Below are 13,799 nucleotides of genomic sequence, written 5' to 3' on the forward strand. Positions count from 1 at the left end.
ATAAGTATTACTTTTTTGAATACAGTTTTTAGATCATAGTACTTGACTTCTTTACAATACTTGGTACTGTTAGTCACTTTCCCTCCTTAGAACATTCATCCCGTTTTCTATGACACCAGGCTGCCTATTCTTTGGCAGCTCATTCTCAATCTCCTGGGGGCTTTTCTTCCTCTACTGTTTGCCCTTCGGGGCTCGGTAACTGTGTTTATTACTCATTCAGCACACCCTCTCAAGATCTAATTCATTTCCAAGGTCGCAACTACCATCTACAAGGTCACAAAGGACTAGAACTCCCTTCTTGTAAATCAGCTCTCTTCTCGAACTACTGATTTGCCTATCTCTGAGCCTACCGGAAATCTCCACTTGGACATTCCAATTATAATTATATAACAGATACAAATATATCCAAAACTAAGCTCGTTTGCTTCCCTCTCAAATTTTACTCCTCCTCCTCAGACCCCATGTTAGTGAACTGCATCACCATCCAATCATCTGTGAGGCTAGATTCCTGGCTTCCCACTGCCCTTGGGCTTAAAGTTACAAGTCCTAGTCTCCATCGCTCCAGAGACCAAGTACCGGGAAAATTAAGAAAACAGAAACGGCACAGATACAAGGCATTTTAAAACTGTCACTAACTCTCCACTTCACTGGGTGACTTTCTCCATTAAGTATTCGGGTCACTGCAAAGAGTCCAGTTCTCAACCGTCTCCTCCAGCGCGGCCTTCCTCCCTCTGGACCGCGGGGCTCGCGGGCAGGACCCATCACCCGCTCCAGCGGATCAAAGGAGGAATCGCTCTCGGTGCGTCTCAGATAACTTCTCCCTCACCACACCCTGCGAAAACCAGAAACAACCTCCAGGTGGCGGCTGAAAGGCAATTCCACTGCTCTAACTCAGACCCTCACTGAGCACCGAAGACCCCAGGGCCCCCGTCTGAGGGCGCAGAGACGGACCGCGGCGGCGGCGGCGGCTCCACATTCTCGCGTCACAGGAACAACACACCAACTTCTCTCAGGCCTTACCTGGCATCTGGCACCTGCCTGCAGTTCAGGAGCTGCGGCTTTCCAGAGGACTTGTCCCCGCGCAAAGCTAACCCTACACCCGAGAAAGAGTCGATAGGAAACGGCTGCACCACAAAACACACAGGGAGCAGCCATGTTGGCCGCGGTAGAACGGGATGGGAAGGCGCAGGGGCGGAACTTGCGGGCTGCGCAGGCGCCAACTGGCTCCGCGTCCTGGAGGCTGTCGGGAATGGGCTGGGGCGGGGGGCGGGGTCTGCGGACGGAGGCTGCTCGTCGATGATTGGGTGCGTGAGTTCACGGGGCGTGTCCGACCACGCCCCCGGGCCCACGCCTGCAGACCGAAGAGAGGTTGCTTGTGCCCCTGGTCTCATCATTTCCTTAAATTTACCTTGAAGCCCCTCCGCGAGTCTCTATGGATCTACTTCGACGCGACTATCTCACCAGCCCTCCAGTCCCACGCTGCCCTCGCGCCGGCTCCTCCGCGTAACCGGATCTTCACGCTTCATCACCCAGCCCCTATCCTCTCCCAGCAAGACCCGGCTCCACCTTCTGCTCCCAGAACGATCCCTTCCCGACAAAGGTTTTCCCTCTCCTATCTTATAGACGTTGAACAGGGTACAGGGCCTCCACCCTTCTCCGGAGGCTGGTTGTCTCCTAAGTGTATGATGCACAAGCTAACTCTTAAACCCGTGAGGACAGACACGTACTCTTCTTTGCTCGTCGCTCCTGTATTGTCAATACTAAGCCTCCCTGGAAGCCCCATCAAAACTAATGAATGGGTGTTGAATACAGATGAGTATGCCTCATGTGTACTCCTGTTTGTAATTCCCAGGGTGCTTGCTACGAAATACATACTAAATGAGGTAGTAAACTGCTCTGAAAGGGTTTCGGAACACTTAGATTTGAAGGATTGGCAAAATTAATACACACATACACACCTGAAGATCAGAGGTCATGTTGTCAAGAAAATAAATGCTATCTACTATCACCATTATTTCTTAAAACAGAACATTTTAACATCAGGAAGGTAGAAATGACATAAATCTCAAATGAGATGTTGTCCTTCAAATGGAATGCATGTAGTTGTATGAAAAGTTCACTCTCTGTTCTTTTTGTCACCTTTTAGGCCAGTGAAACTTTAGGAAGTTGGCTAAGGCCCAGGAACCAACAAGTTTGGGAACCAAGACTTTAAAGGTCATTAAAGTAGGTGTCTTTGTAGAGAACAGACTTGTGTGGCCAAGGGGTTGGGAAGGGGAGTGGGGTAGACTGGGAGTTTGGGATTAGCAGATACAAACTATTACATTTAGAATGGATAAGCGATGAGGTCCTGCTGTATAGCACAGGGAACTATATCCAGTCTCCTGGGATAGAACCATGATGGAAAATAGTAATAAAAGTACGCACATATCACTGAGTCACTTTGCTGTACAGCAGGACTTGGCACAACATTTTCAATCAACCATACTTTAATGCAAAATGTTTAAAAAATAGATGTCTTTAAACGGCATTCCTGCACACTCTAAAAAAATGTATTTAACTTAATTGTGGAAATTTCACCAGGTAAAGACTAATAAGTGTGTAGAAGCAGAATTTATATCACTTTTTAAAAATGACATGTTGGAGCATATAAAAACTACATAAGTACTGAAATTAAGTTTAGGAATTGTGGGAGTTTTTTCTGCTATTTTTCCTCTAAAATTGTCATTACACTCTTTTACTAGATTGCGGTAAAGCAAGTGTAATACATCTCCCACCTCTAGGGGCAACCCTTGGACTGCTGCATGGAATTTCCTGTGTAGCCTTTGAGTTTGGGAAGAAATACAAAGCTACAGGCTGATATTGGGTGCATACTTTAAAGAAAGAAGGAAAGATGGGAATCAGAAATGTACTTGTAAACATTTAAAATATAAAAAAACTGTAACTTTATCAAATAGCTAACACTCTTATCTTTAATATTTCATTTAATATTTATCTTTTACTGAGCACCTCTTATGTCAGAGATATTAGGTTTCCTAGGTCCCATATTATTGGACACCACTGAACAGCTGAACTCTGCAAAAAGCAAATATCTGCTAAGTCAGAGTTCCAAAGTACAGGGTCTCCTTCAAAGACATCATGCATAAACTATGCTGTTCTATAAGCCGCTGCACTATATGCAGCTAGAGGTATGTACCAGTGCTAATAGTTTCCTTTATTATTCACTAAGAAGTAGCCTTGTCATTGCCTATGCCTGCTCCTGCCCACTAACCTACATATGGCACCTTCCTTAATAAAAGCCATGTGGGCTACAGCCCAGGGCTTTTTGTTCGTGGAACAGAGTGCCTCCTGTCCCCCACTTTCTAAATGTAAAAGCCTCTTGTGTGTTTTGTTATACCGTGCCGTCCCTCTTCCAGGATTCCGTGTTTCCCTGCAGTGCTGGTCGTGGCATCATATCAGGATCATAACATTGCAACCATCCAGCACGGTGGATTCATATAAATGTGATGGTCTGGTTCTAAAGTCAGCTTCTAAAATATCAGAAGAGTTCCCGTCGTGGCACAGCGGTAACGAATCCGACTAGGAACCATGAGGTTGCCGGTTTGATCCCTGACCTTGCTCAGTGGGTAAAAGATCCAGTGTTGCTGTGAGCTGTGGTTGCAGTTGTGGCTCGAATCCCATGTTGCAGTGGTGTGGCTGGCAGCTGCAGCTCCAATTGGACCCACAGCCTGGGAACCTCTATATGCCATGGGTTCCGCCATAAAAAGCAAGAAAAAAAAACCCTCATTACATAAAATATCACAAGAGTTGAAAAGGTGGAGTAATAGTACCAAGTGTTGCTGAGGTGTGTGATGGCAGAAACTATTAAGATGCTGGTGGTCAGAGTGTAAACTGATACAATCTTCCTGAAATCAATAAATCAATGATTTAAAGTTGAGCACACTCTGCAATCAGTCAATTACAGTCCTAAGTATACATCCTGCAGAAATTCTTGCACAGTATGTCAGGACACGTGTATAAAAAATGTTCATAGAGTCAGTTTGTTTTTGGTAACAACACACACACACAGAGGCACAAAACCCTCTAAAGGATTCCTAGAAAGCATCCTTGCAGCTGCAGAACTTTGTGGATCAATACAGAAGACTTTAGAAAAAACACAAAGGCTTGATGGATCCACAGACATCTGAAATCTTCAGAGAATTTTGCATCAAAGGTGACCAAACACTGTTTCCCTGTGCTTCAGGGAAAATGCATTAAATGTGGATCTAGAAATCAGAGTTCTCATCTGAGCCCTGCCACAGGCTTACTCTTGATACTTCCTGGTCATTCAGCTTTGGGAAAACCTGCATTTCTCATCAGTGTCCCAGGGGTGGGTGACACCTGTGATCCCCCAAAGTGTGGTCCTCAGAGCAGCCACTTCAGCATCACTTACTTGAAAAAAAAAAAAAAAGGAAATTTAGACATAGAGACAGACATGTACAGAGGGAAAAAAAATACAAAGGCACAGGGAGAAGAAGAAGGCCATCTACTAGCCCTGGATCACTTGAGGCCACCAGAGGCCAGGAGAGAGATCTGGAACAAGTCCCCCTCACAGGTGTTCGAAGAAACAACCTTGCTGACCTTGATCTTGGACTTCACACCTCCAGATTTTGAGATAATACAATCTCCCTCCCACAGCACCGACTAGTTCAAGAAAAATTGATCTGCCTGCCCTCTGAGTGAAGGACTGAGGTGGGAAGAAAGCCAGCACCACCTGTACCCCATCCATGACCACAGAAGACTGATCACCTTGACCCGACTATACTTCAGGTAAAAAATTATCTGAATAAATGTTTTGATTTCTAAAGATCTTTTTAAAACTCCAGTTTTTGTTGTTGTCGTTGTTATTTTGTTTTGTTTTTAGGGCTGTGCCTGGGGCATATGGAAGTTCCCAGGCTAAGGGTCGAATTGGAGCTACAGCCACAGCAACACCGGATCCTTAACCCACAGAGCGAGGCCCGCATCCTCGTAGATAGTAGTCAAGTTCATTATCCCTGCACCACGCCGGGAACTCCCAGTAACTTCTTTTTAATTTAAACTTTATTAAAAGTTTCTGGAGTGTTTTTTTTCCTGAGTACCTTAGTGGGGGAAGCACAGCTTACCCCAAAGCTTATCTCCCCCTGCACTGTCCACACCACACACCTCCCTGTGCAGGAGCTGGGAACGCTCCCTGAGGCCTTTCCTGCCTTTGCACCACCCTGTCCTGCCCTGCCTGGGACACCCTGCCTCCCAGTGTTCCGGGAGCACACACATCCTAGACTGGGCTTTGAAACCTCCTGTGTTGGATACTCCTCCCTTCAAGAGATGGAGTGTGAGCTGGACTTAATGACCTGCCTCTGAAGGACAGGATCAGGTGGAAGGCGGGTATACACCTTTGAATTCTAGTCACAGAAGGCCCCGTGGCTTCCTGCTTGCTCGCTCTCTCTTGAAGTGCACGATCTGGGAACTCAGATGTCATTGTGTGCAGACACAGTCCTACGGGAAAGACCTGCCTGCCTGGGGAATGAGCCATCCAGCAAGCACGTCCTCCAGCCTTCCTGCAACTGCAGCCCCACCACCCCAGCCTGGGTCTCAGACTCCTGGACCACAGGAATCATGAGCTAGTCAATACAGGTTGTGTTAAGCCATGAACATGTGGGGTGATTTATTCTATGCCAACAGATAAGTAATATACCTGGGAATTAGTTAGAAATGCAGATTCTTGGGTTTTCCAGTCCAGACTTATTACATCTGAAGGTGAGGCCCAATCTTCCAAATAATTCAGGATTCTTGTTTTGTTTTACGTTTTGAGTTTATGATATGTTATTTAGAAGTGGGTCACATTCCATTCTGTTTAATCCAGTGTAATTAAAGGTAATTCCATCTTGATCATCTGGCACATTCCTACCCATTTTTTGTGTGTATGGGTATGTGAGTTTAAAAGATACAAAACATTAAATTCACCATTTTAACCTTTTAGAAGTTTACAGTTCAATGGCATTAACTCCATTGACATTGTTGGGCAACCATCCCCACCACCATCCCCACCATCATCCCCACCATCATCCCCACCATCATCCCCACAACCATCCCCACCATCTGTCCCCACCACCATCCCTACCATCCACCCCCACCACCATCCCCACCATCATCCCAACAACCATCCCCACCATCATCCCCACCACCATCCCCACCATCCACCCCCACCACCATCCTCACCATCCATCCCCACCATCATCCCCACCACCATCCTCACCATCCATCCCCACCATCATCCCCACCACCATCCTCACCATCCATCCCCACCATCATCCCCACCACCATCCTCACCATCCATCCCCACCATCATCCCCACCATCATCCTCACCATCCATCCCCACCATCATCCCCACCATCATCCCAACAACCATCCCCACCACTGTCCATTCCCCACCACCATCTCCACCATGCATCCCCACCATCATCCCCAACAACCATCCTTACAACCATCCCCACAACCCATCCCCACCAACCAACCCCATCATCCATCCCCACCATCCATCCCCATCATCCACCCCCAGAACTTGTTCTTTTTCCTGAGCTGAAACTCTAAACCCATTAAACAATTCCTATTCTCCCTCTCCCCTGGCCTCTGGTAACAACCATTTTACTTTCTGTCTCAATAAATGAGACTATTATAGTTACCTCATCTAAGTGGAATCATAAAACACTTGCCCTTTTGTGACTTGCTTAATTTTCTAATGTTTTCAAGGTTCATCCATGCTAGCATGCATCAGACGTTCATTCCTTTTTAAAGCTCTGTGACATTCCACTGTATGTATAGACCACACTTTATCCATCTGTCAAGGGACACTTGGGTTGTTTTCACCTCTGGGCTTGTGAATGCCATGAACATGGCTGTACAGTCAAGTCCCTGCTTTCAATTCTTTGGGATATATACTTAGAAGTGGCATTGCAGGATTCTTGTGGGTTATGTTGTTATGTTTTTTTGTTGTTGTTTTTGGCTGTGCCCGAGGCATGTGGAGGTTCCCCGGGCCAGGGATCAAATCCGGGCCACAGCAGTGACAACTCTGGATTCTTAGCCATTAGGGCACCAGAGAACTCCCAGGATTCTTGTTTTTAATGTGGCCAGATTTTTAACTTAGTCTAAACAGGTGAGTGCCCACAAAAGATAACTGGATAATTTAAATCTACATCTTAAAAAGTTTCTAGTTATATAGACTAATCCCAGCTAAATAAATGGTAAACAGGGGGTATGAAAATGAGTAATGTAAATTTCACTGGAGTTTGAAAATATTTATAAGAGGTGATTTTAGTACATAATTGCTATATCTCCAACTTCTATAATGGTTTAAAAACTGAATCTGTCTCAGTCTATAAGTAAATGTATTCTCCCAAGAGGCATATATTTTACCATATTAATTGAATGTTAATAAATAAATAAAAAAATATCTTCTTTGGGTTTTTTTACCCCACTGTGTTCGGTCCCATCCATCTACATATGCTCTTTACCTACGAGCTGTCAATTATGTTTTGCTATAAAAGAGCCAGCACTTAGGGAGCTGTCACTCAACGCTGTTATGATGCTTCAAGAATCATTCCTCCAGGCTTCATTATCAAAAATAAAACAAATTTACATGGAACATAAAGGTGGATTGATCGCAGCACTTGCTGTGCATTGAAAATTACTTCAGACACACACAAATTCAAGGGACCAGGTGCTTGGGCCAGTGTCTCCTTGACCATATTTGACTTTGCATAGATTAAGTCATTTTTTAAAAAGTTAATGAAGACAGGGAAAGCAGATATCCCAACAGAGTGGTAGGATTATAAATGGTTCCTGGAGTTCCTGTTGTGACTCCGAAGTAATGAAGCCAACTAATATCCATGAGGATGAGTGTTCGTTCCTGGCCTTGCTCAGTGGGTTAAGGATCTGGTGTCGCTCTGAGCTGTAGTGTGGTTCCCAGATATGGCTTGGATCTGGCATTGCTGTGGCTGTGGTGCAGGCTGGCAGCTCTCAGCTCCCATTCAACCCCTAGCCTGGGAACTTCCATATGTCACAGGTGCAGCCCTAAAAAGACAAAGATAAAATAGAATAAAATAAAATGGAATAAAATAAAATAAAAATAAATGGTTCCCCTATTTGAAATGATAGTGGGTAGAAAATGTTCTAGGATATTATGGATGTTTCTTTCATTCATGCACAAAACATGGATTTGGGCTCAAGCCAGGACTGCTCTGATGTATGTGAGTGGAAGTAAAGACGATCTAGAGAAAAGGAAGTCAATGAACAAGATTATAGACCGGATATAGTCAAGAGCCTAGGACTTTCAGAATCAGATAGAATTGGAATTAGTAAAATCACTAAGGGCATGGCTAAAATAAACACAGACTTAATAATCAAATTCTAGAAAACCAGTACTAAAGTGAACTTAAGGCATAAAAGAGACTCTTTTAGGACCCATAGAGGAAGTACCACTTTCCATAGCAGGGAGGCAGCTTAAAAAGTGCATTGCTCCCAAGAGGTTGATGCTGCCTGAGAATGTAAATAAGTAGAAGATTGTGATCCAGCCCTGAAAAATGAGAGTGTTCTCATTCAGAAGCATACTGAAGTGTAATTTTCAATGCTTACTCTTTTGAGGAAGTTAAGGTAAGAGCAAATCTCTAGAGCCTCTGGCAGAAAAAGTGTGTGTGGATTCAGATGGACTGTGGGATACAGTTCCAAGAAAGCTCAAAGGGAATTATAGAATTTATACATGCGTGCCACCTGAACACACATGCATGTAAAACGTTACAAAATGTAAAGAGAATCATATAATACAACATAGCAGAAACTAAGCTCTCTTCTAAGTTTTATCTCATTTAATCACAACTTCCCTACAAGGAAGATGCTATTATTATCCCTGTGAGACATTCCACGTTGGAGCACACGCTTCTCTGCATCACGCCCAGGGCTGAGCAGGTCTGCGCGTGAATGAATGTCTTTAGAGCCTCATTCTCGCCTTTCTGCTTTGCACCTGCTCCCTGGTACCATTCTCTTTAGGGATCCAGTCCCCTTGTCCCCCTGCTTTAGCATCAACACACTTAACTCCATCTGCAGCTCTCAGGGTCCTTACTCAGCCCACCATCTATGTAACGACGTGAGGTTACATCTGCTAGGTTGCTCTTTAGAGGTCAAAAGCTGGCTGCCCTTCAGACATGTTTTCTTTGGCCCGCACAGTGGTGTGGTATGGTGTGTTTGTGCCTGTGTGTGTGTGTGTGTGCCCCTGCACTTTAAATGTGAAAGCCTTAATTCGATCACACACCCTCCGTTCACATCCCCCCAGTCTGGCCTGCTCCAGGCTGTTCCCATGTTTGTGTTACAAACCTGCCTTCCACAGTGCCCGCACTGAGCACCACTCCTATGCTCCTGAAAACCACTCCTCAACAAACCAAACCTCCAAGCTATTCCGGTTTTGTCTACGCAAGCAAAGATAGCTAGGGACAATCAGGCTCTAGGACCTAGCGGATGCTTCCAGAAAGGCCCACCTTTCAGGGAATGGAATACTTAACTTGGTGATTTGGAGACTTTGTATTAACCTGCCCAACTTTGCTGTCCAGCTGGAAAGTGGAGTCTTGGTTCTTTTGGAATTAAAGAAAGAAATTAATCTACTCAAAGACTATTTTATCTTTATCACCCAAGATTTATTATTTATTTATTTATTTATGTATTTATTTATTTATTTATTATTGTTTAGGTCTCAGCATGCAGCAGCTTGATGTGGGATCTCAGTTCCCAGACCAGGGATCGAACCCTGGCTGCAGGGGTGAAAGCACCAAATCCTAACCACTAGACCACCAGGGAACTCCCATCACTCACTATTTGTTGATACATACTTTGGAAGTTTCTGGGTAGTAAGAGGATACTTGTGTTTCAGGAGCTTGTAAATGTGTGTGGGGGGGAGGTATTTACACAAATCTGATCATTCTAGAGAGGCTGATATAGTCATGAAAGAATTGCAAAGTAATTTGGGAGTTTGAGAAGGAAAACATTACTTCCTGCCAAATGGATCAAGATGGTTTTATTTCCTCAATGTTTTATAGAGCTGCAAATCAAAATAAGGAAACCATTGAACTCATTTCTTTAGCATTATGCAGAACCACTTCTAAACTCTCTCTGAAAGCAATTAACCTACCCCATTTTATAAACCCTGCAAAGTGGAATTTTCCGTCTCCATTTATCAAGTCAGGCGATTAAAAATTATTCTTCGATATCCTTAAATGACTCTTAAGCTTTTGCACACCACCTTTCTTATTTCCATTGAAGAAACATTCCTGGCCTGTTTTCCAAGTGTTTTCCAAAATCAAGTATCATATCTGAAATCTGAAATGGTGTCCAATTTTAATGAGCAGATCACAGCCGCGTGCGTGATTAAACTATCACGTCTCTTTATGAATAAAGTTTGCTGTGATTAGATTGTAAACACCTGCATGCTGTATTTTAACTTTAGACTCAAAAGAACATTTCATCCTGGGAAATGCAGATTCCCGAAATAAGTATGTCAGTTTTCAAACGGAGCTATTAGAGTTACATTCTGAATAACCTTGAGGCTTAGAAATATCTACGTTCATATGGTAAATTCATGTTTTCCTGTTGTTTTATTTATGTGTCCGGCACTCTTTAGATGTAGGTTGCTGACCTCAGGGTACACGCTTGTCAAATATTCATATTCTCTACAACTTCATATCTAATCAAAGTGCTGTGTCTCTTTATGCAGTCAGAATCAAGAATTCAATTTAAGAATTCAACAACTCATGCAGTTCATAACAGGGAAGACAAAATTGGTACCACAAACCGGGTGACTTCCAGATTTTATTTTTTATACATTTGATCTATTGTTAGAAAGAGAAAGCATAAGAAAAGAAGTGGGATTTGGGGTTTTTTTGTTTTTCGTTTTTTAAATGATTTTTATTTTTTCTATTATGGCTGGTTTACAGTGTTCTGTCAATTTTCTGCTGTACAGCAAAGTGACGCAGTCACACATACATATATACATTCTTTTGCTCACATTATCCTCCATCATGCTCCATCATTAGTGACTAGATGTAGTTCGCAGTGCTAGACAGCAGGATCTCATTGCTTATCCATTCCAAAGACAATAGTTTGCATCTATTAACCCCAGATTCCCAGTCCATCCCACCCCTCCTCCCCCTTGGCAACCCCAAGTCTGTTCTCCAAGTCCATGAGTTTCTTTTCTGTGGAAAGTTTCATTTGTGCTGTATATTAGATTCCAGATACAAGTGATATTGTAGTATTTGTCTTTCTCTTTCTGACTGACTTCACTTAGTACGAGCATCTTCTGGTTCCATCCATGTTGCTGCAGATGGCACTATTTTGTTCTTTTTTGTGGCTGAGTAGTATTCCATTGTGTATATGTACCACATCTTCTTAATCCATTCATCTGTTGATGAACATTTAGGTTGTTTTCATGTCTTGGCTATTGTGAATAGTGCTGCAATGAACATGTGGGTATATGTGATTTTTTCAAGGAAAGTTTTGTCCAGATATATGCCAAGGAGTGGGATTGCTGGATCAAATGATAGTTCTATATTTAGTTTTCTGAGGTACCTCCATACTGTTTTCCATAGGGGTTGTAGGGATTTTAGTTTTCATTTTTTGTTTTTTGTTCTTACCTAGTCAATACTGTAGAATCATGCTTTCTGAGCAGTGGAGAGCCACTCCTGCTAAACCATGGACACAAGCATTGGGTTACCCATGTTGTACCAATTTGTGCTCAGTTGCAGCTGGCATCTGTTACCTACTATTAACTAATTTGCAAAATCATTGAAAGAGAAGGTGGGTCAAGCTGTGGCTGACTCAGAGGAACATCCCCCTAGAACTTCCCTGGTGCTGCTGTGATGTGCACCAGCCAAGGGGAAGCCTCATGCTCTGCCCAGTCCCAATTAATCACATTACAAGTCAGAGTCTCACATGGGAGCCTCAGATTGGCAGGCACTAAATCACATCTGGAGCTCTAGCTGCAAAGCAGTCTTAACTTTCCAACTTTGGCTGTACAGGAGGGATGTAATTTTTAAAAAACTTTTGGTTGGTGTTCTCGTCATGACTCAGTGGTTAATGAACCCGACTAGTATCCATGAGGATGCAGGTTTGATCCCTGGCCTTGCTCCGTGGGTTAAGGATCCGGTGTTGCCGTGAGCTGTGGTGTAGGTCACAGATGTGGCTTGAATCTGGCATTGCTGTGGCTGTGGTGTAGGTGGGTAGCTGTAGTTCTGAATTGACCCCTAGCCTGGGAACCTCCATATGCCACAGGTATGGCCCTAAAAAGACAAAAGGCAAACAAAACAAAACAAAACAAAAATCACTTTTGCTTGCTGCTCTGTTCCTTAGAGTTTTCCCAACAGTACCCAGTACCTAGAACCTGGAACATAAATGTTTGTCGAGGGAAAGACATTGCAGAGGATATCGAGCAAGCTGAGCCAGTTTTTGCCACAATCACTCAATGAGGATATTGCAAGGGGGGCAATAACCTAAGCACCTAAAGATGCTTAGACAGGAATATGAAGTCTTTTTCAAATCCCTTGAGGGCTGAGTCCATGTCTGTCTTGTTTGAATGGTACCACCAGCTCGACTGTTCCTGGTACCATACGAGGCAGTCAATGAATCTTTGTTGGTTGAATGAATGATAACATGGAATGTAAGTGGTCATTTTCTCCTATCTCCACCATTCTTCATTGGTCAAGATTCACATATTGATTATATTCTCTACTTGTTTACTATCATATAGATATTATATTTGATAATTTCCTAAAGTGAAGATGTATACAAATTGAGAATGTTTACTGACAGCTGAATTTATTTTGATAGTTAACTCAGAGTGTGGTTGCCCATTACAGTAGCAGTGCTGCTGTTCCCTGGGTCCTTGTCTGTTTTTATTGCACAGAAAAGTAGCATGGGGGCTATTTCCTCTGCAGAAGATGCCTTCCCTCCAGCCTTAGAAAATATCATCTTAGCTCTTAAAGGAAGGCCAATGAAGTATGATTAATCAGAAAATAATGGCTGTCATATCAGTCATCCAAAAGCATGTCCTTGCTGTGGCTTTATTTCTGTAATTAGGGGTGAAGGATAAGGCGGTTCACAGAAGTCTCCCTCTCTCTTCCTATACTCATGAAATGGGTTTCCTATATATTTTTTATTCCTTATTTTTAAAACTCTGCTTTTCCTTTTCTTAAAAAAAAAATCTTTGGGCTTTCCTTTTCTGTTCAAATATCTATAGAAACCTCCATTTCATTTTATGGGCAGACGCGGCGTCTGCATATTTCTACAAATGAATTATTGTGCTGATTATTTAATTGAATTACGCAAAGTTCAGCACCTTTAGGAATTAATTAAAGTGAATTTATTGCACATTATACACAACTCCGTGTTTTATTTTACAAATTTCCACTTCATAAGACTTATTCTTTCCAAAATTAGATTTATAATCATATCTATAACAAAAGTATGTCTTATAGTTATTCAGTAATATATTTTAAAGCATTTTTACATATTTTACCTCATTTAATTCTCACAATAACCTAGTTCTATTTCAAGCACACTAGAAACGGTGTCAAGTTTGGATACACTGACTTGAATATTTTAAAGGCAAAAAGCAGATATTAACAATGAAAAGGGTCATTTTATCTTCAAAAAGGAAAAAAAAAAACACTTAGCAATACCATGAAAATAAAGTAATTCAATGGAAAATAGAACATGATCTAGGCGACTGGTTGTGAAAATAGGATTA

General features: G+C 42.8%; 1 protein-coding gene across 6 annotated transcripts in view; it reads right to left on the reverse strand.

Annotated features, from left to right (window-relative positions):
- Nucleotides 1–1,222, reverse strand: part of MRPS9 (mitochondrial ribosomal protein S9) — a 64,269-nt gene extending 63,047 nt beyond the window's left edge. For 5 of the 6 annotated variants that reach the window (XR_014839466.1, XR_014839467.1, XR_014839465.1 and 2 more), the window contains exon 1: nucleotides 1,021–1,222. Coding sequence is in view for 2 of the 6 variants with exons in the window: in XM_021085713.2 (XP_020941372.1) it covers nucleotides 1,021–1,155 (135 nt within the window). In the remaining 4 variants the exon portion in view is untranslated. The remainder of the gene's footprint in view (nucleotides 1–1,020) is intronic. The other variant, NM_001244553.1, reaches the window with a different exon arrangement.
- Between the last annotated feature and the right edge of the window lie 12,577 nt (nucleotides 1,223–13,799).

Source organism: Sus scrofa, chromosome 3 (genome assembly GCF_054392235.1).
Source record: "Sus scrofa isolate SSC_HxYL_T2T_F1_AM1 chromosome 3, Sscrofa_HxYL_maternal_Yorkshire_Landrace_v2.0, whole genome shotgun sequence".
Taxonomy (NCBI): Eukaryota; Metazoa; Chordata; class Mammalia; order Artiodactyla; family Suidae; genus Sus; species Sus scrofa.